At 49.6% G+C, this 24,860-nt stretch overlaps 8 protein-coding genes across 8 annotated transcripts; 4 read left to right on the top strand and 4 right to left on the bottom strand.

Annotated features, from left to right (window-relative positions):
- Positions 1-2,317: 2,317 nt before the first annotated feature.
- Positions 2,318-4,533, bottom strand: L3040_006197 (uncharacterized protein; the record flags this gene model as incomplete). Its single annotated transcript, XM_007288365.2, has 4 exons — positions 2,318-3,716; positions 3,770-4,184; positions 4,247-4,357; positions 4,440-4,533. 4 exons carry the CDS (start codon positions 4,531-4,533, stop codon positions 2,318-2,320), a joined length of 2,019 nt encoding a protein of 672 aa, XP_007288427.2.
- Positions 4,534-5,910: 1,377 nt separating this feature from the next.
- On the bottom strand, positions 5,911-6,311 carry L3040_006196 (uncharacterized protein; the record flags this gene model as incomplete). The annotated part of the gene is made up of 2 exons (XM_066156849.1): positions 5,911-5,990; positions 6,119-6,311. 2 exons carry the CDS (start codon positions 6,309-6,311, stop codon positions 5,911-5,913), a joined length of 273 nt encoding a protein of 90 aa, XP_066011334.1.
- A 4,176-nt stretch (positions 6,312-10,487) lies between these two features.
- Positions 10,488-11,078, top strand: L3040_006195 (uncharacterized protein; the record flags this gene model as incomplete). Its single annotated transcript, XM_066156847.1, has 3 exons — positions 10,488-10,558; positions 10,767-10,772; positions 10,826-11,078. 3 exons carry the CDS (start codon positions 10,488-10,490, stop codon positions 11,076-11,078), a joined length of 330 nt encoding a protein of 109 aa, XP_066011333.1.
- A 604-nt stretch (positions 11,079-11,682) lies between these two features.
- L3040_006194 (uncharacterized protein) lies at positions 11,683-12,030 on the top strand (the record flags this gene model as incomplete). The annotated part of the gene is made up of 1 exon (XM_066156844.1): positions 11,683-12,030. The coding sequence occupies one exon, from the start codon at positions 11,683-11,685 to the stop codon at positions 12,028-12,030; it is 348 nt and encodes a 115-aa protein (XP_066011332.1).
- Positions 12,031-12,206: 176 nt separating this feature from the next.
- Positions 12,207-14,277, bottom strand: L3040_006193 (uncharacterized protein; the record flags this gene model as incomplete). Its single annotated transcript, XM_007288367.2, has 3 exons — positions 12,207-12,564; positions 12,619-14,037; positions 14,084-14,277. 3 exons carry the CDS (start codon positions 14,275-14,277, stop codon positions 12,207-12,209), a joined length of 1,971 nt encoding a protein of 656 aa, XP_007288429.2.
- A 585-nt stretch (positions 14,278-14,862) lies between these two features.
- L3040_006192 (uncharacterized protein) lies at positions 14,863-16,178 on the top strand (the record flags this gene model as incomplete). The annotated part of the gene is made up of 2 exons (XM_007288368.1): positions 14,863-15,139; positions 15,199-16,178. 2 exons carry the CDS (start codon positions 14,863-14,865, stop codon positions 16,176-16,178), a joined length of 1,257 nt encoding a protein of 418 aa, XP_007288430.1.
- A 2,479-nt stretch (positions 16,179-18,657) lies between these two features.
- L3040_006191 (uncharacterized protein) lies at positions 18,658-20,699 on the bottom strand (the record flags this gene model as incomplete). Its single annotated transcript, XM_007288369.1, has 4 exons — positions 18,658-18,881; positions 19,016-19,660; positions 19,710-20,163; positions 20,223-20,699. The coding sequence occupies 4 exons, from the start codon at positions 20,697-20,699 to the stop codon at positions 18,658-18,660; spliced, it is 1,800 nt and encodes a 599-aa protein (XP_007288431.1).
- A 373-nt stretch (positions 20,700-21,072) lies between these two features.
- Positions 21,073-23,892, top strand: L3040_006190 (uncharacterized protein; the record flags this gene model as incomplete). Its single annotated transcript, XM_066156826.1, has 3 exons — positions 21,073-21,273; positions 21,323-21,383; positions 21,542-23,892. The coding sequence occupies 3 exons, from the start codon at positions 21,073-21,075 to the stop codon at positions 23,890-23,892; spliced, it is 2,613 nt and encodes an 870-aa protein (XP_066011331.1).
- Positions 23,893-24,860: the final 968 nt, after the last annotated feature.

Here is a 24,860-nt window from a genome sequence, read left to right as displayed (position 1 = left end):
GCGAAATAGGTACTCAAAGCGAAATCCAGAAGTAAATAAAAGTGAAAAGTCTAATAAGATATTGCTCCGAATACTCCTGGTGAGGTAAGGTATCCAGACTGTACTGGATGGGGAAGCGGCAGGGTCTAAGTTCTGATCGGCGGGAAGTCCACAAATCTTGCTGCAGGCAGGTTGGTAAGTTGAAGGAAACAACGGGAAATCTTTAGTTTAAGAAGAAGAAGAGTGATCGCCCAAAATCTCTTCGGGGGGAGGACCTCGGAAAAGGGGTGCGGGGATGGCATTCAGTAAGCGAACCTTACGCAGCGAAAGTCAACACGATCGTAGCGCAGTTCGTCACAATCTCTCGGTGCTTACTGGCGCTTTATTGATATCACAAAGCCAGCTCGGTGAGAATTTCAATGTCTCACCGAAAAAAAATCTATGCTTGTTATGATGTCAAACAAATAAGTTTGAACAATTAATACAGAACGATTGGCGCAGTGGTAGCGTACCTGATTCCAGTTATATAACAGGGGATTCCAGGCGGTCACCCGTTCGATCCGGGTATCGTTCATTCATATTTGCCGCTGGTATTCATTTTTATTTTTTTTGGCGGCCTACCGACACTACCGACAGGTTTGTTCTTGTTTTCACTTCAGCGAGGGTGTTATACAGTCGCAGACTGAGACTCCGAAAACATTCACCACTATTGTTCACTGCCTCTTGCCTGTTTTCCGCACTAGCCTTGATGGTTTTCTTGCGCGGAAATCTCTAGAAGGGAAGATTTTGAATGGAAAGGGTGAGTGATAGATGCAAGAAGCCTTTGACACATCCCCTTAAAATACGCAAACTCAAGTATCAAAACCAAGCAACGTTGCCGCTAAACTCTGAGGGACTTCCAACTCCACCTTCCAATCTCAATAAAACACTTCTTACAGCTTTTCGAATCCTATCACCTCTCCTGATACACCTAGAAGATACCAACCGACATATCTATCTCCGCAAAACTTGAACATCGCTCGTAAGTTAACCCACCACACAACCTCTACATCTCACCCAATATAGCATGGTTTCACCCCCAGAATATTTGGAACAAGAAGTGGTACCGGTATCTCTGGGACTGCTGCGAGTGTGGTAACGTAACTATAGACTCGATGTATATCTGTGCACACTTCCAGTGCATCGACCGCATCGGCTGTTACTGAAGCAAGTCCTCATCCTATCATGCGCTGCTGACACTAGGGCACATCTCAGCCCAGGAGCTAGAACGGGGTGATGGCGGCAGGGTACTTTTAGGTTCATATATGTATTTCCGTAGCTAGATGACAAATATCGTTGTCTATCAAATCCCGAGCCTCGAGTGACTGTCCTACACTCTGGCTCTCTCAGTCTTCATAGAAGACATTGATTCACTTCTTGTATACCGATGAATAGCTTATCTTTACATCTCTCTATCGAGTCAAAGCTGGTGTTCAAAACGCGTGGAGTATATCGACGCTTAGAGTGGGTTCCCAGGACTTACATGACGATTCGGTGCTTCTTAGAAGCTTATAAGTTACAAGTTGGCATGTGACAAACAGGATATGAAATGGTTCTTTGAACATCCGACTCATCGTAGATTAGTCGATACAAAGCTCCATAGATCGTAGGAGAAGTACATGGGAAAACTACCCTATCAAATGAGCATCTAAAAATCAGACTTGATAGCTCGCTTTCAACGAATTCAAGTAAGACTCTGCTGTACTGGGAGCAATGACTCCTGATGTACACTCTTGATTGACACTGGCTATTGGTTAGCAGCAGGTTTTTGGAATTGACAGCCGCAAAAATCAAACAAATTCAAAGAGAAAAGAAATGAAAAGAAGAGGGAAAGGAAAAGTAAAAAGATCACAGGATCCAAGAACAACAACAACAACTTCTTCTTCTGCTTCTTATTCTCTTTCTTTCTCCCACCTCTCCCACCTCCCATTACACCCCCTACACCCTCTAAATTCCTACCCACCCCCCGATGAAGGTTTACGTTTGTCAGGTATATACAATATATCCATCCATCCATCCACACCCAAGCTCTTATCTCACTAAAGGCACAGCCATCAAAATGTAGTCAAGTTGCCAGCAAGAAAGTAAGTAGCATGCCCTTCCCTCATGGGCCGTTGTCCCCAACCAGCGTCCTATGTATGCATTTCCTCCAAGCCGCCCTTTGCCATGTGTCGTACCCGACATCTAGAATTTGTCTCTTGTATGCACTTTCCAAGCTTTCCAAGAAATTTCATGCCCGCCGATGGCTATACAGTCCACTCGCCGCATGTTCCAATGGAGCTGGGGTTGCATCGATCCCTCACGCAACAGCCGTCGCAGCCTTCACCGCAAATGACGTGGGCGCCGGCGCACTGTGAAATTCGTCCTTCTCGTCAAGATCATTAATGCCCAGCTTCCCCGTCTCCATGGGCACCTTTTCGTGCTCTCCCTCAAGCTTGGCAGCCTCGAGATCCTCCATCACGATAGGCTGTTCGGTGTTGGCAATGGCCTTCTCAAGCTCCGGTCGATTTTCCTCGAATTTGGATGCTTTCACAGGCTCAATGCTGGTAGGGATGACTTCGACGCTTTGTCTTCCCACACCAGCGAGGTCAAACTCCTCCGAAGTCGATTTGGCTAGGCTTTTACCGCTACCTCGATCAATCATCTCCGGTCTCGCCTGACTCCTAGGCGGCACAGGCGGTGGCGGCGGTCGCTTCGGGATGTTGACTACACCACCCCTAGCTTTTATTTCTGAAGGGGTGATAACCTGAGCTTGAGCAGAGGCAGCTTCAAATATTACAGGCTCTTCCTCCTCATAATCATCATATTCATCATCGGTCGCGCTCAGGTCAGTAAGGGAATCGGAATCGGAATCGGTATGGGTATGGGTTGTATGAGTTGTGTCGACTGAGACAGTCCGACGGCCGGTAGTGCTGCGTCCACGGGGACGGTCATCATTTACTGTCGTACCATCAAACTCGTCACTTTGATTGAGGCGGGTGAGAGGACTGAGGTCGATTTTCGTGTAGTCGATTTCTTCTGGTTCCTCGATGATTGGCTTTTCCTCCTTGAAAATCGATTGACCCTGGTCGCTGCGGCTCGGACTTGTGTTTGGCGAAAGCCTGTCGTCGGTCTGTGTACCCGTCTCGCTTGAAGGTAGTGCTTTATCCGTACTCGTCCGAATTCGGTAACTTCGGTTCGACATGTAGCTCTCTCTATTACTCCGCGTTGTCATTAGTGTGTCAATACTTTGGCGGTTGAGTTTAGGGTAGATCGGGCTCGTCGGACTCGGGTTGAATTCGAACTGTGTACTCGGAGGTCTGCTCTTCGACCCTGCTTCCCGAATCTCAAATCCCTCCGCCTCCAGAGCCAACACACCATACGGGTCGGGATCGTCCGGCTCGGGGATACCAAATATGGGGATTGGGCCAGTCGGTCCCGGGTCTTCGATATTGACGTCTCCAGGCGCAGGTTGACCTTCGAGCTCCTCCATCATATCCTTATCAATATCACTCCGACCTTCCGCAGCTTTCAACGTCTCCATGAGCATCTTGAGCTCATCCGGTGGCTTCCGCACCTTTCCGGCCAGAATTTCCGCAGCGCCAAGTCTTTGGCCGTAGAATCGTTCGTTCTCGTCGTTTCGCTCGATGATTACCGTCCCATCGACCTGGACTCCAGCGTAGAAGCCTCGAGATTTGAGGTAGGTGAAGACTGGGCGACTACTGCAGATTAGCTCCAAGTTAATAAGCCAGCAGTCGTTCAAATGGCATACTTTGCCTGTTTCCATTTCCCATCGTTTTCCAAGAGACCCCCCACACCGACCGGGCCTGCCACTGCAGAAATCTCACCCCCGAGCGTAGCCCTGATCTTCGTGAAAGCAGCAAGCGCCTTGCGATTGTTGATCACAACAACACAATCATAGATATCCACCCCAACCAGGAATCCCAGACCAGCAGTATGCAACATGATACCAGAAGGCGGACTCCATTCCCCATCTTCTTTCCGAGCAATCAACACGCCCGATCCGCCGGCGCCGGAGATCCACAGGCCGGTCCGCATCGTCGTGAAGATCGCCAGCCCAACTGCATTTTGTATAACTTTCTGAGGGATCTTCTTGAGAACCCGCTGCTTGCCCTTCGGCGCGTTGAGTATGGAAGGGCGGTCTTCTTCGCCGTAGAAGCCATCCTCTGTCCCTCTTGTCAGTACTGTCTCCTGTGCGGTTTCCACTTCCTGCCCGGGCGTCACCTACTGCAGAAAGACCTCAATATGCGCGCCGCCTTGTCTGATTCCCTATCCAGAGTCGTAGGCCAAAAGGCCTCGGAGCCGATCTTGTTCGAGAGGCGGTTCACCGGTGCGCCGACTTTATTTTTTTTCACAGCTGTCAGTTTCGCATCCGCGACCCCAAAAAAGGACTGGCCGACTCCTGAGTCTTGACTACTCACGTTTGTCCGCCCATCCCCAAGCTTTATCGAATCCTTTCTTGCTGCCCGTCTTTGTTTTGTCCCAGGAGGGCAGGAGGGAGGTGACGCGCTGCATTGTATGTAGCCGTTCGCCCGACCGAGCGGTCCAGCTCTCGGCGAGGGCGAGGGTGAGGCTTTCTGGATTCCGGGTCAACAGTCGCTCGCTGTCTTGTCTGTATGCGCGATAGGCGATGGCGGGAAGGCCCCGAAGCCATACCTGGTGAGATTGAGGGAGAGATTACTTAATATGACGCTGCTCTGTGGCCAGGGGAGCACTCGGCTCTGGCGCATGCAGTTCAATGCAATGTAATGCACCAGTTCTTGTTCAATCCCATGCACCGCCGGATCAGGTTGATTACTTTATATGAAACGAAGCAGGAGGTCGGGTAGGGTAGGTATGGTAGGTAGGGTAGGGTAGGGCAGTAAAGGATAGAGAAGCACCTCGTACTACGTATGTAGAGGAGTAGAGTAGGAGAATCGAGTAATATAATGCGAATATGCGACAATGCCCAGGAGGGGGGGGGGGAGAGGTGGGCTTGTTGCCAATTGCAATTGCCTGCCGATGTGAATACATAGTTGTACTAGTAATTTGGTCTTTGGTACGGACGCTATGGCGTTTTCGTGGATAGCCGGGCTTGTCGATGACTACATACGGACAACACATACAACACCAATTACCTTTACTGACTGACGACTTTACCCAAGCGGAACTCCTGACATCATACTCAGAGTTTTACACCTCCATGAGACGAGGCGGTCCGCATGTTATTTTTAGTTTATACTTATGCGGAGCAGACAGACAGACTTCAGTTATTCAGTTAGAACCACGATCAGCTGTTCTCGCGTTGCAAACTTGCCCTTTTGCCTTGCCCTCTTGCTTTGCTCTCTTGCCTTGCTCTCTTGCCTTGCTCTCTTGCCTTGCCCTCTTACAAGTACCTTGCTCTCTTGCCTTGCCCTCTTGTCTTGCCCTCTTGCCTTGCTTCCGCCCCCCTTGGTGAGACCCGGTGAGCTTGGCAGCAAGGTGTTGAACTCCCCGCTGCGAACGGCTGTGGGAATCTTTGAGGAGAAAGTGGCAGGTCGCATGTACCTCGGATCCGCTAAGGTAGCATTACCTACCGACGTACTACGGTACGGTACTAGTACCGGTATCTGGATGTGATAAGGAAGAGAAGAAAACTTTCCATGGAAATCCCTACACAGTGTAGACGCAATCCCCGGCACCCAGTCCCCAGTCCCCAGTCCCAGTCCCAGTCCCAGAATTCTGATCAGCCTTCCGTCTTCACAAATCTTTTTTTGGCTCACTTTTTTCTTTTTTTTTTTCTTTTTTTGGCAGATGCAATACATTTTGAACTCTCGCTGTCATCCCATGCCCTGTTTGCCCAGCTCATTTCGTCATGCAAACTGTCAAAGCTCCCCAGCTGTCATCCCACGTCGGCGTTTCAAGCTGCAACACCTAAAAAGCCTTCTTCAATTCGCCGATCCCTCCAAAGCTCTCCGCGACTTCAGTGGCTTGCTGGTTTCCCTTGAGGTTGTCTTCAAGGCGCGATTAGCTGGGAGCTCCAGAGACGACGGACGACATGAAACCCGATCAAGGTCGGTCCACACAATCACCGGAAACACATGCGGAGTATGCATCGTGGACCATGAGATGGCACACGTACCAGAAACAAAATTCTCGCCCTCTTTCATACATTGCGCTTGCAACTTCTTCTTCTCGGCCTCTGCCTTCGCCTTGAAGAGCCAGATACCCATCTCCTGGGCAACTGGATCCAAAACACCGCTCATATACGCAGCTCCAAGGGCAACAGCGAGGAATGCAACAATTGCCGAGATGATGATGTGCGTGTCGACCATGGTGACGGTTACCGATTCTTGATTTTGGAAAGCAATTGGCAAGATATATTCTTGGCCGTGAGGAAAATCGACGAGTAAATCTTGCACGAGGAGGGAGAAACAGAACTTTCGATAACTTGCGATGGATCGAAGAAAGAGAAAGAAAAGACGTGTATTTGTCTCTCTCGGAACCCAACGATTTTTGAAATGACGCTCAATCCCGGGATCGTGCATCTACAAAAGCAGGATTGAAGACCCGACATACGGAGTACCCAGCAAGATTCATGCATGTTGGAGTAGACTTCTACCTCCATCCACTGGCTTATAATAAAGCCGCGGGTCAAATATAAATTGGCCTGCATGAAGAACCGAGTCGAAGGGGAGAGCCTGCTTTGGCGATGATGAGGATCGAGGCCACCTGACGAGGCAATACTCATTAATCATGTGACTATGTTTATCGAATGGCGGTTCTGGCGGTGTGCCCTTGAAGTCTTTTCTTTCGAATCATCGTGTGTGATTTGGCTCAGGATATCCGATATCGGCTTTTCAGACTTTGATTCGTGGGCTATTTGTATAGCAAGTACCGTCTTGAATCTCGCAATGCTCTCGCTCATCATTTGCGACTACCTCTTCGTCACATTCAGTGTTATCTGAAATCATAGCAAAACTCTGACTATTTTTATTATTCGAATATATCGTCGCCTTGGACACCCGCTGTTGAAACCTCCAGAGAATGTTGATATGGATGAAACGCACCGGATCTATTTTCTCTCTCTTCCTTTTTGTCATCACTCGCTGAGAAGAGATTTTGGCGTCTCGGGTTTGCTCTCTGTTACATTTTCTGAATGCTTCGGGAATTCCATGCTGGAATTCAGTGTAGCGGCACTTTTACAGTCAGTCTAGCCAGGTACAGACATCGTTGTCTACGTTTCACAAACGGATATCCTTCCGAATCGAAGAATGGATACCTCTCGCCCACCCATCGATTAAGATTAGGGATTCATTTTTCGATGCGAAGGAATAAAGAGCCTTTCAGCATGTAGAGTAAGCTTATGTCTTGGATCTTGATATACATGGGATATATATCAAGCAGTATCTACACTAAATACTCTGCATATATTCTCCCCTAAATCTTCAAATCTAAGATTATGATACTGAAACTAGGAAGGTATGTCCCTCTTACACTACACACTTCTCTGCCATCTCCGCAGCTGACAATCCTCCAGTTCCGAATATTATACATGATTTTAAGAAGTGATAATGCCACTTACTAATTAGTGCAGTGTCAACGAAACGGCACTTTGTAAAATCGTCGCAACGGATACCTTCACTTCGATTCCACCTGTATTGCGTAACGGGCCTGTTCCGTCTCTTCCAGCCTGGCCTACGTCGCTGATGCCGCACAGTAGACCTTTCTTCTTACGAAGTACTTCTTATTTTACTGAGTACTTATTAACACCAAACTTATTCACAGCAAATAAATATGGACCGGGATGGTATCGACACCTTCAGCATTATCTCCGCGCGCGATCTCTGGGTTTGCACTCCGTAGAGATGTTGGCGCTGGGGGAGAATTTGGATAGGCTTGTCCGTTCAGATTCCCAGGGTGGAGATTTCGACACCGTATACTCCGTACGGTGTCTGGGGTAAAGTAGTTGGTTGAGCGAAGGGAGAGTAAGTCAGTCACGTTGTGGAGAACGGTGTTAGAGCATGTTTTCAAGTAAGAGCAGTTCCGTATTGCCGAAAAGCCTTCTTCTACAACATGGTGAGAAAACTAGAAGATTGGCAATTCCATTTGCAACTCCCTGCGTCTTCAGCTCTTTACTCCGTATGTCTGACCCCCACCCCGATATTGTAGCTGGCTGTATTTGAAAGCATCCCCCAGTGGAGACTATCGATACCTAACACGTTCATGTTTTTTCTTTACACTTACTCTGGGGAATCACGATGTACGTACCAATCACGTTGTTAGTACCAACGAACTCTGAGACTGTCATGTTCAAACACGTTTCAAAGGCGTGCTCCTGCCTTGATACACGGCTCTTACTAAGGGCGGGCGCACTTTCATAATTCTCCGCCCCATCTACTACGTACCACGTCGATCGTCTCGAAACCCCAAGCTCCAGTAAAACCAACCCAATATGACATCGCGAGTGCTACCTAGTGCTCCCCTTCTACATCTACCTAGACCACCTCGAGCGATCGCTCTGTAAGCTGCCATAGGTCCAGCCAGTCTCAACCCATCCAGTACATTACATTAATTAATCTTGCGTTCACTTTTTTCAGGGTTATACACTAAGCCAATACTAGCAGACCTTTCTGTCTGGTAGTCAGTCTGTCATGCATCTCGGCTCCTTTTTCGACTTTTGTCTCCGCTGTCGAGTTCATCTGATTTTCACTCAGTTATGTCTTTGCTGAGAACTTATGACCCTATTACAATCGTATATTTTGACGGCTTGTTATCCGCTTGGGTTTTTCATCACGTCGTTTTTTTGGTTTCGTTCTGGAGGTGGAGATGCTGTATTGTTGAGTGATATACGTGGTACTTCCTTCTTTTTTCCTTTTTCTCTTTTTTTCCTTTTCTTCTTCTTTTTTCTTCTTCTTTTTCTCTCCTTTTTTTTTTCTCTTCCTTTTCTTCCCTTTTTTCTCTTTTTGCTCTTTCTCTTTTTTTTTGGACACGGCGTTTCCCGTCGCCAAAAGCTAGGTCAGATGTTTGGAGCGATACATTACACACTACGGAGTATTGGCTTCAGCACTCTGCCAGCAACCAAGAATGCATGTACCCTCTTCGGATGCCTGCCACATTCGGCTCTTCTAGACGCGTGAGCCGTAACAAGGATATGGCATCTCCGCAGAACGCATTTCGGAATCTCTCACAGAACGCATTTGTCACTCACCCACCCATTCACCTACTACATTTTAGCCCCGCAAGTATCCTCTCCCTGTCCATATGCCATGCTATGCAAACATAAAAGTTTACGTCATGTAATTTCCGTCTTGGAACGAATGCGATTGACGTCCTCACGAGCATGACTTGGAGTTTATAGCGTACGGAGTTTCTATTAAGGTTTCCAGTTCCATTGTCTTTCCAAATCCACGCCCGGATGTCTCTTGCCCTGGTCATATAACATATTTTGCCCTTCCGCTCGGCACCATTCCACAAAGCTTGGAGACCGAGACTCTCGATGCATTTCTACTGCTGCCAATGTTATATCTACTGTCAATCAGACGACGGAGACGCACATGGGGAATGCATGGATGTGCAACTGACTGCCCAGGTGACCATCTCAAGCGAGCCCGTCCTCATTCGACATCTTCTTATTCAGGTCCTGAGACGGTGTGGCTTTGTTCACCCATCTATTCCTTTGTTTGTAGGCGGAAAGGAAAGCCTTTGGAAGTATCGGTCTTGCTTCCATCGAAGGTGACTTCAAACCTGGCGTGTCGCCAGCAGTTCTTTATAACTTCATCTCCAGACTTCACCTCCCTATGGAATCTACTGAGCTTTGAGGGTGTCGGTCTTTTTTCCCCGTCGAAGGTGACTGCGACGCTCATCTCCAGCCTTCACCTCTCTATTGAATCTACTTGATCAATCCTCAAGCTGCCCCAGCCCGAGTAACTATATAGATACCAGATCACAGCAGGAGTGGTAGAAGCAACACAGAAGTCTTTGGAATGAATAATAGAACGTACCCTCTGGACAACCATGTGAAGAAGTCACTCTCGATACGACCAAATGGTTCTAATATCTTACGTCAGATTTTCGTGTAAATCACAGAGAAAGATGCAGAACTAAATTTCCTTAAGCTGTCTCCTCACTACCTATCTATCACACGAGTAAGGATAACTCTTCAGCAAGAGAACCTGCTGCCGTTATTGCTTGCACTGTCGATCCCTCAAAATTCTCAAAATTCCACCATTTCAATTCAGCCCGACAAAGCCTTCCCGACACACAGTGGAGCATAGAGGGAGCCGCCGAACGCGAGTAAAAAATGTGCATGTTGTCTATTGAACCCAAACGGGATTTTTAGGTAATGGCGCATACGGTACATACATGACGGTGAGGTGCGAGGACTCTCTTACCTACTTGTACATAGAGAAAATCTGACCCCCACCCCCTCTTCCCCCTCCCCGACCCCCCACGGCCCCCAACTTGTAAAACTTTCAGGTACGGTACCATGGTGACTCAGAATACTGAGCATGAAAGCACAAGCATATCCCTCTCCCCAGAACATCGATACTCTTGAACGGCTACGGTCCGATTCGCTCAGGTATAATTCCGAAAGACATGCCCGTCATCGAAAATCGGCGCGTGTTCTCTCAAAGATGCTGTGGATACGGCGATATCTTTGCACGAGGCTGGGACCGGGATAGAAAGAGGACGGACTGTACGCGCTCGCTGAGGGTTTTCGGGCTCATATGCGCTTTGTTGTTGATACACATTCGCGATGATCTGAATTGACAGGTGCTGACCACCAGCTACCGGTATGTGGTTCGTGTCAGAGGCTCGAGGCCAGGGCTCTACTTACAAGTATTAGCGAGGGGAAGGGGGCTCAGCTTGTGAAGTGTCCCCCTAGTGACCTATACAAAAGCACCGCAAGATTACCCGTACACTTGCAATTCAGCATGCTCTTGTGCGAAACTTATAGGTATAGCTATGACACCTCGCCCAAGGCTGCAGGAAGGGTACCGGACTCTGAAGTTCCAGACCAGCGGCTTTGGTGTGTAGAGCCCAGTCGCATGGGTTGGAGCAGTGACGTGCAGGTTTCTGAGCTTGGTATGAGGATTTGATTGGACATGGAATTGGGCAAAGAAATGAAACATCCTATTGCTGTAGTGTAGTGCTCGAAAATCGTGCCGTAGATGATATTTTGAAATTATGAGGGACGATCTTGGAGGGTACCGAAGTGAAGTTACCTTAGCTGCGAAATGGTACACTTTTTCTAAGAGTTCAGCGGTAAAATCTCTTTTACCAAACTGGATGTGAGATTGAAAATGAAGTCCAATATTCAAAATCAGGCCCATTGCCAGTAAGCCATTCGGCATACTCGCCGATAATTACGTGTCGGGGTTCAGATTCGATTGAGCAGAATGTGAGATTTGATGTACCAGATCCCAGCTCGGTACTGCCAACATCTGAAACAATGCCTGTGCACAGGGATTAAAAGTACAAACTGTTTTCGTCACTTGAATCAAATCTAGCACAATCAGGAAAGGAAAACGGAAGAAACGAGAAGATCATTCAACAGCAAAGTCGAGAATGCACCCACAAGTTACAAGAACACCATCACCGCCTTAAAAAACCAAGCCGTTCTCCCGAGACGAGGGACAAGGAGATCAAGCTCCCAGCCCAAAAGCAAACGAGACGGAAATGTGTACCGGAACAACAACGCTCATGAGCTGCGGCCACGCCCTCCTGCACCGCAAGACGCCGTGCTCGTCCTCTGTGCGCCTCAAAGCTCCCTGTCAGGAGCTCCACGGCCCGACACAACGCTTCAACGACACGTGCGCGAAGTGCCATCCTTCTTTCATCATGTCCGAGATAAACCAACGCTACGATCAATTGCAGGCGGACCTTGTATCGGCGATGTTGAAGGCTGAAAATGAGGAGAAGGGGCAGGAGCTGAAGCGGGCGGTTGAGCAGGCGCACTCTTTGAGGGGCAGAGAGCTGCGCTCTGTGGGGAGGTTGAAGTGGAGTGGAATAGTGGTTTGGGGGCCGAAGGGTTATGAGGGAGAGGAGTAAAAGGTTGATGGTACGAGTACGGGTATGGGTATGGGGGGAGTGAGTTTAAGGCAAGGACAAGTGATGAGTGGAGTTGTGAGGGTAGGCTGTGCGTATTGCCAATATTTGATATTTGACAATGACTCGGAGGCATTCCTTAAGATTCCAGAGTCGAGTGGCAGGGATGAATAGGCACATCATCGACTGCCTTGCACATCTCGCGCGTTGTTCAGCACGGCGGATTTCAGCAGTCCCGAATTTCTGACTTGGTCCTTGCCCCTGGCGGCATCCTCAACCCTCGCCCGCATCGCTTTCATCTCACTCTTCCGCTCGTCTTCCTGAGCTTTCTGCATCGCCCTCTTCGCATCCCGGTACTCCTTGGTCCTCCGCTTCCCAAGCGAGCCGTGTCTTCGTCTATCATCTGCGTTGCGGAGCAAGGGGAGTTGAATGATGGCAGAGAAGGTATCGAAGACCTTTTGGATGGCCACATCATGACGTTCGGCGACTGCTGCAAATGGGAACATTTCTTGGCAGGTCTCAGCTATATCGACGATTCTAGTTGAGAGATTCTGTTAGATCATGAACAGAAATTGGGAGGGATATACGTACAAGTTTGGGGAGTGTTTGCGGCCCATACGTGCATCCGGTATTTGGAACTCGTTTCCTCCCGGCTGTGATAATGCCGGGGTAGGACTTCGCGCTGGTCCGCTCGAGGCTGGCGATCTCATTGTATGGTCGGACGTCCGGGTCACTGTAGGGCTTATGGGTCGAGTAGGGTCTGCAAAAGACCGGCTAGATTCCATCACTCTGGTAAGGGTCGTATTGGGGTTCCTCACCGGATAAGAAATGTGAGGTTGGCTAGGAGGACCTGGCGTGACTGGTGGTGATGTTGAAGCCGATGGCCAAGGTGGGATTGAGTAGAGAGACGGTCTGCGTAAGATGTCTGCTGATGGCAAAGTGCTCATTGCGGCTCGTGGCGGTATTGGAGACGTCAACACACGTACAGAATTTTTCGGGGCTACTGGCGGTTGTGCCGTGACTGGTATTGGTGCACGGGGTGCATTTATGACATCAAGAACCATTGGTGTTGAGAACGAGACTGAAGGGTCAGGTCTAGGCTGCACCACCACCCCTGGAGATGGTTGACGCTGGAAAGTCTGGCTCTGGGTGCTTGAAAATACCGGAGGCTCTCTGAGCGAAGTTCCGCTGCCTTGGCTCTGTCGTGGAGGTGCTGCCATCTGTTCGGCCTGGTGCTGCCATGGCCTACGCCTTTCTGGATGCTCATATCTATTGCTGACACGAGGCTGCTGAGGAGACGAATTCTCGGGAGTCGAATAGTTGGGTAGTGACAGATCCATTGGAATCATTGGGCGAGGAGGCGGTGACGCAAATTGGGCTGAGCTTGGGGTTTCGAACGAGTTCCACCCATAATTTGGCCAGGACATTGGCGCCGGTTGGTTCTGGTCTGAGTATCCGTACATGTCGAAGTTGTTTGGGTTGATTTGGTAGGGTGGGTATCCAGAAGGCGCTCTTGTTGGTAAAGGGTTCGTTCGAGGAGACATCTGTACCGACTCGCGAGGTTGGGCAGATCGAGGACATTCTTCATCAAATTCTCCATCATGCTTACGCTTCTTGCTGTCCATACTCTCCATCGGCAAAGGCCTCCAGGGAATATTCAGGAATGGCCTGGGCTGCAAAGTGGGCAATGAATGATCCCACCAAGCTGTCGAATCGGCTAAGGAAGGAAAATGAGCCGGTGAAGTGTTGCAGTAATTTGGCTCAGCAAACCACGGGCATTGCTCGTTTGGATAACTGTTCGGAGCACATGGAATCGAAGGTAGTGATCCCGCTCGTCCCGAAATCTCGTTCTCATCTCCAATATGACATGACTCCAGCCGGTTGACTACGCCGGTGCTCCTTCTGCGAGGGGGATCCTGTGGGACTGCGTCACAAATTTTCGGGAGCAGGTCATCGATGGGAGGTACTGAAATCTGACTGAGTGGAGATGTGGAATGGGCGGACTCTAGCCTGCTCATTTGAGAATAAGCCCCTTGTGAGGTGGAATAGATCATACCTCTTCCGCCTCTTCTTCCTTCGTCTGGGAGCACAAAATATAATCTGCACATCATCATCTTCAGCCTTGGAAGATTCAGCACGTACTCCTTCCATGGCCGACAGACTCTGTTGGGTACTCTCTCGAACTGCTGACGAGTCGAGTGTAGCTATTTCCGGCACCATGTCTACCTCTGATGGGCTTTGGGTGTCCATTGGCGTTGGAGGCAGAGGAGTTTGAGCTGCTGGAGCACCAACGAGTTCAAGATGCCCAACTTGAGCCATCATAGATTGCAAGTAGTGAAAAGTCAAAAGACAGAAACGAAGGAAAATGGGATATTGCGAAGAGATATAACATTTGGATAGAGAAGACGCACTGGCGTCAAAGAACAGAATCCTCCAAAAGACCTAACACAGATGAAAGAGCTCCTGCGCAGAGACAATGCTGTCTTAAGGAGATTGACAAGGCAAATATTTACATTCATAGCTGTCGCGTCCCTGGACAGTGTGAATAAAGTGGGTGATGAAAGTGAAGGTAATAGAGAAGCGAGGCGAAAAAGGGTATTTGTTGATTTCCTGGCAAGGCTGATAGGCTGATATATTAGTAAGCAATTGAGCAGGGGTTAGCCTGCGCTAAATATGAAGCTCAAGGCTACCACGCCGGATCTGGGCTACAGCATTCGACATCAACAAGGCAAAAGCGACGACGACAACATCAACGACGACCACGACGGCTAAACAGCATTCTCTGGCACACATTAGCACACAAATCCTAATCGCTGGCACTGCTGCAACGCAATCATGGCTGTCAACACAGTTCCAAACCCTCTCGTCTCCACCCAGAAGTCCTCAGATACCAGCCTCCAAGTCGCCCTCCATCCACTTGTTCTCCTGACAATCTCTGATTACATTACGAGACATACGCTTCGTAATCAGAAAGGCCCAATCGTGGGTGCTTTACTGGGTCAGCCAAATGGCAGAGAAATCACCATTGAGCATGCCTTTGATTGTCTACTGGTCGACGTAGATGGGGAGATGCTCTTGGACACGGCTTGGTTCGGTGACCGGTTACAGCAAAGTCAGTCAAGCAATATTCTTTTATCTCAAGCATAATACTGATATGCCTTTGTACTCAAGTGAAGGATGTACACAAAGTCCCCGCTCTGGACCTTGTTGGCTGGTACACTATTCTCCCACCATCTGGCCCGGAGCCATGCCACCTCCCACTACACAAACAGATCCTTCAGTTCCACAACGAATCTGCGGTTCTTTTAGGCTTCCACCCATCAGAGGTTCTTGACGGCTCTGTTGGCGGCAAGCTCCCTTTGACTATCTACGAGAGCAACTTCGAGGTCGAGGAGACAAGCAGTGGTGAAAATGGAGAAGACAAGGAGATGAAAGATGCAGAGCCGCAACTGGCGCTCAAATTCAAGTTTAAAGAACTCCCATATAGTGTCGAGACGGGCGAGGCCGAGATGATTGGCATTGATTTCGTTGCGAGAGGAGGAGGCAACGCTACAGCTGTGGACGTCACGGTAGCGCAGAAGTCAGCCGCAAAGCAGACATCAGACAAGGGCAAGGGAAAGACACTACTAAGAAAGAAGGAAGGCATCGAGTCGACCCAAGCTGAAGTCCAAAACATCCTCTCCCGTGAAGATGAGGAGTTGATTGCTTCCCTTACAGCCAAGGCAAATGCGATCAAGATGCTGAATTCACGGATCAACTTGATTGCGGTCTATCTACAGAACCTACCCCCGTCGTATGTCTCTAGTGCCGATCCGGGAGACGCCGAAGCTAGTGACAAGCAGTACACCCCCGTCAACCACACGATTCTTCGATCGATCCAGGCGCTGCTTGGCCGACTGAGCCTCCTGATCCCTGCAGACAGCGCTGCATTTGAGCGTGAACTAATGTCCGAGCAAAACGACGTTAACCTCGTATCACTCCTGAACACAATCACTACAAGCATTAAAGAGGCGAAGGAAGCTGGTCGGAAGTTCCAAATTGTTGACTCGGCGAAGCAGACGAGGCACAAAATGGACAGAGTCGGACCTGGCTGGCACTTGCCAGCACCTGCTTTCCAGAACAACCTTATGGGCGTTGGGGATCTTATGTAAAGGGCCGGGTTGGGCATCTCGGGGATTGCATTTGCGTGGCGTCTAAAGGGACAGTATTAAAGGCGTTTGCTAGCTGCTATCGATTATTGTGGGAATGACGGTCATAGACTGGGAGGTATCGGACATAAGGACTCGGGATCGGAGATAATGGTAGTGGCCCGTGCACTACACCCTTACCTGTAACTACTCTCCACCCAAGAATAGCTTCCCCCCCTCAGACTTAACAATACAATGAATACCACAACTTGCTATTCGTACCAAATCTCTGTGTGCACACTCTATGTGGATATACCAACAATTATGAAGATGATGAGATAAACAAGGCGAGAACACCATTAGGATTTTGAGCCCATGGCTTTCATTTCCTGTCTGCATCCTCATGTGTTTTCTTCCCCCGCGCTCTAGCTAAGTAGAGTATTGGAATCACTCAGGTAAGTTATAAATAAGTATATGTGTACACACTGATAAATCGGATAAAAGGGTTTTTTAATTGATGATTGAATTAAATGATGATCTATTCTACTAGATCAAAGTTCGTATGAAAAGTTGGTGTGCTCGGCTAAGCCTCGGCACACGATCCCGTGGTCGGTAAGCGACCATGGGATTCCTACCTATTCCAACATAGAGAATCTCTCCACAGGACTTGACTCGTGCTGCCAGCTGCCAACAGCCCTCGCTAGGTTTTAACAATTACTTTAATCACCAATTTCCCCTCATCATCCGCCGTCCTCCCCGCCAACTCAAAAGCCTTCTTCGCCTCCGCCAACCCCTTGAACCTACGCCTAATCATGCCATCCAAACTCAGTAACCTCATCGCGTCCGTCCCCGCCAATAGCCTGATACATTTCCATCCATGTAGGGTGTGAGTGAAGACCTCGACATACCAGCTTGACCTGGCGTGGACTACGCAAGACAGACACGCCAGAACACGGGATGAGGGCTTCGAAGCAGCGAAATGGAGCGAGTACGATGTCAGAGCAGGAGGAATTGATCCCTCGGCCATCGGTCTCATTTTTCTCACATAGGATATTGGATAGCTAAACAGTTTTCAAGGGCCTCGGAGAAATGAGCAAATGATGGTCTTGCCAGGCGGACTGTCCACGAGGGATACATGTGGGCTCAACTAAGTAGTTCATGAAGACCCTCACTCTCGAGACCTAACCTCTCAGACCGACTTTCTAATGTGCTTAGATTGCGGCTTGCAAGGCGGTAGTTGCCAGTCAGAACGTGGCGGCTGGTAATTCTCTGCGACGGAATCATCGAATAAAGCGTTCATCATCGCCGCAGAAAGTTCCAGGGACGGAATCATGCCCAGTGCAAGGATGATTTTGGCGAGAGGTACCGCTGGAGTAGAGAGCCTGATTCACTGCGCTTGCAGTATGCAAGAAGATGGTTCGGCCACGGGCCCGAGTTCCTAGTACCGGGTTTGTGGAATGACCAACAGATGGCGGAAAATGGCGAAAGGATGTTGATTAAGTTGCTTGCTTGCCAGAGCTGAGCGTTGGAAATTCGCATTCGCTCAGGCCGGGTATTTTCACCGGCTAAAGCCATGCAGTTGTAAATTCTTTCGAGTCCAAGGGGTCACAATAAGCTTCTATGTTAAGCAATAGGCAGAGGAATCACTTGTCCCGCAGCGGCTACTCCTCGAGCCTAAATTCTTATTGTATGGCACCAGGACAAGCATTTGGAAAGAGTGGAGCTTCGTGAAGACCTCGGCCTCATCTGAAGCATAAATGGATGTCGTTATATTGTGCGACCACAGGTTTCTCGTTCTCGTCAACCCGCGTTATCAGAACGAATTCGCCTCAGAAGCTGTACGACCAGCAGTAGTACGACTAGTATGTAAATTTCTTAGTGTCTCAATCCACCCTGACGCACGCTGGGCGGTGATGTTGCAGTCGGTTCCTAGTTGAAAGTCTGTCTGACGCGCCAAGGCCAGAAAGTGTACCCAAATCACTCTGGATGAACTGCCTCGGAACTGGGCGAGAAAAGGAGGAGTTAACGCCGCGGATAAATATAATGCGAAGTACGGAAGTAAGATGCTTTTGAGCCTTGCTCCTGCTGGTCCGCTTAGCAGGCTGTGCGCTACAGCTCTCAATACCCCACTTGAAGCTCAAAAATGATATATCAAGGCTCGTAGACCATAGCTGCTGTTATGGACGGCAATCTGTTGTTACTTCACAACGCCCTCGTATGACGTGGCCGACTGTGGAGATTGATCAGCAAGTGAGAGAACTGCGAAGGGGAATTATGAGGGGAATGAAATGATCATGATCATGATTCGAATCATTGCGGCCTCAATAGCAAGCACATGGCAATTCTGATATGCCAGTCCACACCTTGCATATCATTTCATCCGGCCGCGATTTTCACGAATTTGGTATGTACTATCAATGTTACAGATGATGTGGGAGTACAACGGAGCTTATAACAAGGATTCTGCATGCCAAACCACGTTGTCGGATGGGGGCCGACAGCGCTAGAACGACGAGGTTGCGAGGCGAGCAGCTGCATTCCTAGCGTCGACTCTGTCTTCGTCGTCCTCTTCCTTGACGTCCTTAAGACCTCCAGCACTCGCTCCACTGAGAGCTCTAGCTCGATTGGGACCCTGACCTTCTTGCTCGCTCTCCTCTGCGACGTTGGACATGAAACTGCCTGATATGCTTCTATTCAGAGCATCTGGGCGACGAGGCACTCCTGACCCTACAATCAAAGTCAAGTCAGCAACTGGTGGGTACGGCCATCAACCGGGAGGTAGGATCGACGCTCCAGGAGAGGTGGTGGGGAGCAGGTCCGGAACTCGCGTTCCCGGGAAGCACTATGGAGGAACTACTTACAGCTATCTCCATTCTTGCCCTGACTTGTCGCCAGGCTTGACCTGCGCGTTACGGTCTCTCTTCCCAGCCGAGAAAGACCGCCGGAAGAATCGATGGCTCGAATGTCGGGTCTAATGCTTTCAAGAGTTGCCAAAGTCCGTCGTTCTGCCTCGATTTCGCGTATCACGTATTCCCGAATGCTTAGTCGCAAGTCCGCCGCGGTTCGTGCGAACCATCGTCGTTGCTCCTGCAGCAAATTCGCGGTCACTCGTTGAGTTTTACCAAGGAGGTAAAGCTCGTTGCTCCGGGCTTCGTCCAATGCAGAGATAGCCTCGTCGACCTTTTCCCGTCGTACTGATGAGCTAGCCTTCAATCTATCCGCCGCATTTAATTTGCTTCGTGTTAATTGTTGGGACTGCAATAGCTCACGGAGGAGAATATGACGATTCGTAAGTGTTTCCTTCACAATGAACGCATCTTGGGAATGATACTGCAGAGGATCGCCGACCGTAGTCGCCTCGGCTGTAGCTTGAGCGGCGTGGAAGTCTCCTGTGGTCTGAATAGTCTTCCCAAGCTTGCGATACGCGTTGGCAAGGCCCGAATGGGGCTCTTGTACGCTCATGGCACCAATCTTGACGCCAAAATCGGACTCGGCGAGTCCCACACCTACGAGAGTTAAGAGAATATCAGAGTGACCCATTCGGGGACCACTTACCCCTTCGAGCCTTGACCAGTTTGTCAACCTTGTGTCCTGCGTCCATTGTTCCCAGATAGAAAAGTTTCACAACAGGTCTTGCGTCTTGTAGCTCTGGTGTATCATCCGGCGGCGGAGCAAACTGCTTGATGACTCTTCTTCGGACACCTGTTGCTGGTTGTTTCCGCTTGAGCATTGGGCTGTATCCAAAATCGCTCTCGACAAAAAGAATCATCTCATCATCCCGCATCAATACCTCGTTCGCGCAAACGTAGTTCAACCATCTTTGAAGTGATGCCTTGACACGAGCTTCGTCCTCGTCTGTACCAGCACCAGCGGATGTCAACGCGGGCGGTACTGCCGGGACAATAGCTTCTGGATTCGAGGATATGAGATGTTCTGCGAGCTTGATGAATTCGGAATGGGTTCGTCGAACATCGCGGAACTGGGTGGTTCGAAACTTGGGAAGATTGGTCTGTATTATCAGCAGAGTTCTATAAAGTCTCGACAGTAGCCTAGCAAATGCAAACCAACATGAATGTCAAAGCGCAATATAGGATCCTTCCTCCCAGTGCGCTCGAGACCCGTAATCTTTGCTTGAAGCTTGTATTGTGGCGCCTGAGGCTGTTGCTGAGTTTGGCGAGAGGAGTGGTGATATCTTTGCGGTTCTGGTCTATGTGGCTGCGCCTGGTATTGCTGTTGTGCCGGTGGCTGCTGTTGGGTTCCTAAGAATGGCTGTTGCTCAGGTTGACTGGTCGAGTCTGCGGTATTTGGCCTACGCTCATCACTCTCTGCCACTGATGCGATTTCTGCACTGCTCTCAGGTCTCTGATAACCTGCTCCATTTATCGCATCTTCAAATACCGATTTGATCGGGGTGTAGGGCAACGGCGAAGGGAGAGCGTCGCTAGAGCTTGTCGGCGCTTGCTGAGGGGACAACAGCGGCGAAGATCCCCAGGGAGAAGCTCCAGCAGGATTTTCGGCATCGTGTATCGTGGTGGAGTAATCCATGGCTGTCTCTTGGAGATCGCTCTGGGCCAGTTAGGTGTAGGTAGTGTAGGTAATTGCGCGGATGCTCGAATTACTCGAAAATAAAGTCTTCGCAGAGCACAGTGTCAAGAATGGGCTGTCTCTATGATCGAATATAGTAGGTCCGATAATTGCTAGGCGATCGGTTGTGCTGGGGTTTTTTCGGCAGCAAAGTAAGGAATTGATGAGGCTGGGTAAAATCATATGAACCTCGTCACTCGCGAGCCGGGAAAAGAAGCGCCATGTCGAAAGAGACGCGCTAAGCGAGCTCTATCAAACCTAAATCTTTTAAAATTCTTATCCCAATATTCGGAACTCATACTACGGATCATCAAACGACTTGAAATATGAGGTGATGACTTTGCTGGTTTCACAACGAGGATTTCAACTATGGCATCAGCGCCTTCACCTCCTTCGAGCTCTCAAGAGCCATAAATTTGTTCGGTCTTGCTCACGACCATCGCGCCACTACTCGACTTCCCATCTTCCCAACCATGGCCATGATCCCAATGTCCAAACCACTCGAAATATTGGTATAATTGCTCATATCGACGCTGTAATGAAATATCTCTCGCTGTTGGATCCATTGACTCATTTTTTTGCAGGGAAAGACTACTACCACGGAGCGTATGCTCTATTACAGTGGCATCACTCGTCGAATAGGAGGTAAGATGGATCATTTATACAGCCTTCAATCACGAAATATCATATTTTTCCCACTTCGATATCGATCGTGGCAACCTGTTGTCTTCCGTTCTGAGTTCAAATGGCAGACTTTTGGTTGACTGTGTCCACGTGATTGTATCTGATCTGACGCTCCTCAGATGTCGATGATGGATCTACTGTGACGGATTTCCTCCCTGCCGAGCGTGAACGAGGAATCACCATCCAGTCCGCCGCTGTAACATTCCACTGGCCACCCATCCATCATAACGGCGGGCCAAACCCCAGGCCGGACAGGCCAAGGCATCAGACTCCTCACACCATCAATCTCATAGACACTCCCGGCCACGCAGACTTTACATTCGAAGTTCTTCGATCATTGAGGATCCTTGATGGCGCGGTCTGCATCCTTGATGGGGTTGCCGGTGTTGAGGCTCAGACCGAGAAAGTATGGACCCAGGCAAACAACTACAGCATCCCACGAATTGTGTTTATCAACAAGTTAGACCGAGATGGAGCAGCTTTCAACCGAACCGTGAAGGAAATTGGATCAAGATTAAGAGGCTTTCCTGCAGTGTGTCATATTCCATGGTGGGAAGGTGGTAAAGGGAGGTTCACAGGCGTAGGGGATGCAATCAACCTGTGCGCCTTGAAGTGGAGTGAAGGCGGAGATGGGAAGACTATCCAGAGCTACAAGCTCGAGCAACTAGCTCAAGAAGACCCAGGACTCCGTTCGGAGCTCATCACGGCTCGTGCAGCTTTGGTAGAAGGCCTATGCGAATTCGACGAGCGATTGCTTGAGACATGGCTCGAGTGCGACGATGATACTCTAGCTGTCCCTCCTCAGGCTATCCGGGACAGCTTGAGAAGATGTATCTTCGATGGTTCTGGGCGCCTCATTCCAGTCTTCGCAGGAGCAAGCTTTAGGAATATCGGAGTCCAACCACTACTTGACGCGGTGGACGACCTGCTTCCAAATCCTACAGAACGGCCAGATCCCGAGGTGAGCATCGGAGAGAAGAGAGGTGGTCTAGCTGATCTCCTAGACGGCAAACTATCCCTCGCCTCCTCGAGCTGGGACAAACACCTGACCAAGAAGTCCAGTTCCGCGACCTCTATGATTGCACGAATCGAAGCATGTGCTTTAGCATTCAAAGTTGTCAACGATCCTCGGCGTGGTGTTCTAGTCTACATCAGAGTCTACTCAGGATCCGTCAAACGCAACTCAGCACTCTGGAACACCAACCTCAACGTCACAGAGAGTGCCCAGCGACTGCTGCAGATGCAAGCCTCGGACGCTGTAGAGATCCCGCACATCTCTGCTGGCCAAATCGGTGTCATTGCAGGCTTAAAATTCGCTCGTACTGGTGACACCCTAATATCTTACTCAGGCGTTAACCCCAGAAACGGTCCTCCAGCACCCTTAAATATGCTCCAGCTCCGCCCCATCGACGTACCTCCCCCGGTTTTCTTCGCTGCTATCGAACCTCACAGTCTCAGCGAAGAGAAAAACGTTGCCGAGATCCTTTCGAGTCTCCTGCGTGAAGACCCCAGTCTGCACGTGAACACCGACGAAGAATCCGGTCAGATGCTCCTCAGTGGCATGGGCGAACTGCATCTAGAAATCGCCCGAGATAGGCTGGTAAACGACTTTAAAGCAAAGGCCACGATGGGCAATATCGAAATCAGCTACCGCGAATCAGTGCTCTCTGCTACAGCACCGCATCGAGTAGTCTTCGACAGGGACATAGCACGCAAGAAAGGAAAAGCCGGATGCGAAGCCACCATCGAGCCTCTTGTGCACGCCAGCATCAAATCCGACTACACCGTAAGTCGAGATGGCAACTCCATCTCCGTCAACGTCCCCACGTCCTGGTTCGGGGAAGAGGAAGAAGGGAGCTCCTTACCTAAAGACCTGCCTTTAGCCACCGTCCGAGAGGCGCTTGTCAATGGTGCGGCAGCAGCACTTGCGCGCGGTCCACGCCGTAGTTTTCCTCTCCACGATGTGCACGTAGTCCTCAAATTCGAACCCTCTTCCGACCTCTTCGGCTCAGACACATCTCCCGCAGCGCTCTCCTCGGCCGCTAGACTGGCAGTACAAGCAGCGCTCAAGTCAGCATTTGACAAAAACGACATTGCGCTCATGGAACCTGTCATGAGCGTCGTGATATCCTGCGACGAAGGGTCCCTCGGAGCCATCGTGCACGATTTAAACTCCGCTCGGGGCGGTCACGTATTATCCCTCGACACAGAGGATAGCGAGGACCCAACTTCCGCACTGTCAGCTATCGATCCCAAGAGAATCTATGCACCACCAGATCCGTTTGCGTCAACTGGCGGCTCAGACTCTGCGGGACCGGGCCAGGCGAGACAGGTGCATGCTAGGGTGCCCTTGAAGGAGATGGTGGGGTATTTGAAGCATCTGCGGAGCTTGACGGGTGGACGCGGAACATTTATCATGTCCATCGACAAATTCGAGAGGTTGTCGGGCCCGAGAGAAAAGGCGATTTAAGGCGCTTTAAGTATGTAAGATATACACATATAGAACTGTAACTTGTAAGAATACCTGTAGGAATAGCCCCAATGAACAGCCAAGACCCACTTTCTTGATCGGTGATTACGGAGTAGATACTGTTTCATAGCCAAACTTGCCTCCTCGTGCAAATACAGTCAAGCCTTAGTCCAAAGCCGACTTCAATTTCATAGCATCCATTCCGTCGCAAGCCAGCGCACTACACTACTTACCTACTTAGATACAGACAAGTAGCCTAGACATATATCATAGCGACTAGCCGCGACCACGCCGATTGCAACCTAGCAACCTAGCAACCTAGCAACCCTCGATCGATCGAACTCGCTAGCCGATCACAAGGATCTACTTTCATGTTCAACTTCTTTTTTATATCCCCTGTTCGGGCCTACTTACCCATCCCAGTTGTCTAACTCGTCACTGAGAAGGTAGATGACTCAACTTGACTTGTACGGAAGCTGGCAGGCTTGACTCTAGTAGTCACCCTACTGATACCGATACCGGGTACTTGGCTTCTTGGGAATCACATATTATGAGAAGAGGGAAGGGAAATTCTGCCAGGGATGAACTTCAATCCTAACTCGTACCTCACTCGGCGAGAGGCAATGGCTGTTCATGATTACTAGAATGCAACATCCACTAGAACGCAACATCAAAACAAAGGCTCGCCTGGAGGTAACAAAAGCGATGGTATTTTCCATGTAAAAGTTTTTAGACATCAGTGGTAAGGAAAGGCTCAAGCCGCACAAGTTTTCTTCGGTTTACTTTTTTAACCGAGGACAGTATCATAAGACGCGGTATCACTAATCGTACAGAAATTTCTGCCCAGAGTCAGTCTTTCAGGACCATTAGAGTGAGTTTAGTCCGTTGCCGCCTCCAGTATCCAAAATCCTCACACGAAATGTCGATATTGAAGTTCGCTTCGCCGTTTCCCCCCTCATAACGCCTAT

This window comes from Drepanopeziza brunnea, assembly GCF_022702325.1.
Source record: "Drepanopeziza brunnea f. sp. 'multigermtubi' strain 214-2 chromosome Unknown ctg10, whole genome shotgun sequence".
In the NCBI taxonomy this organism is placed as follows: Eukaryota; Fungi; Ascomycota; class Leotiomycetes; order Helotiales; family Drepanopezizaceae; genus Drepanopeziza; species Drepanopeziza brunnea.
Note: the sequence above shows the minus strand (reverse complement) of the source record. Positions and strands in the feature narration are given on the sequence as shown.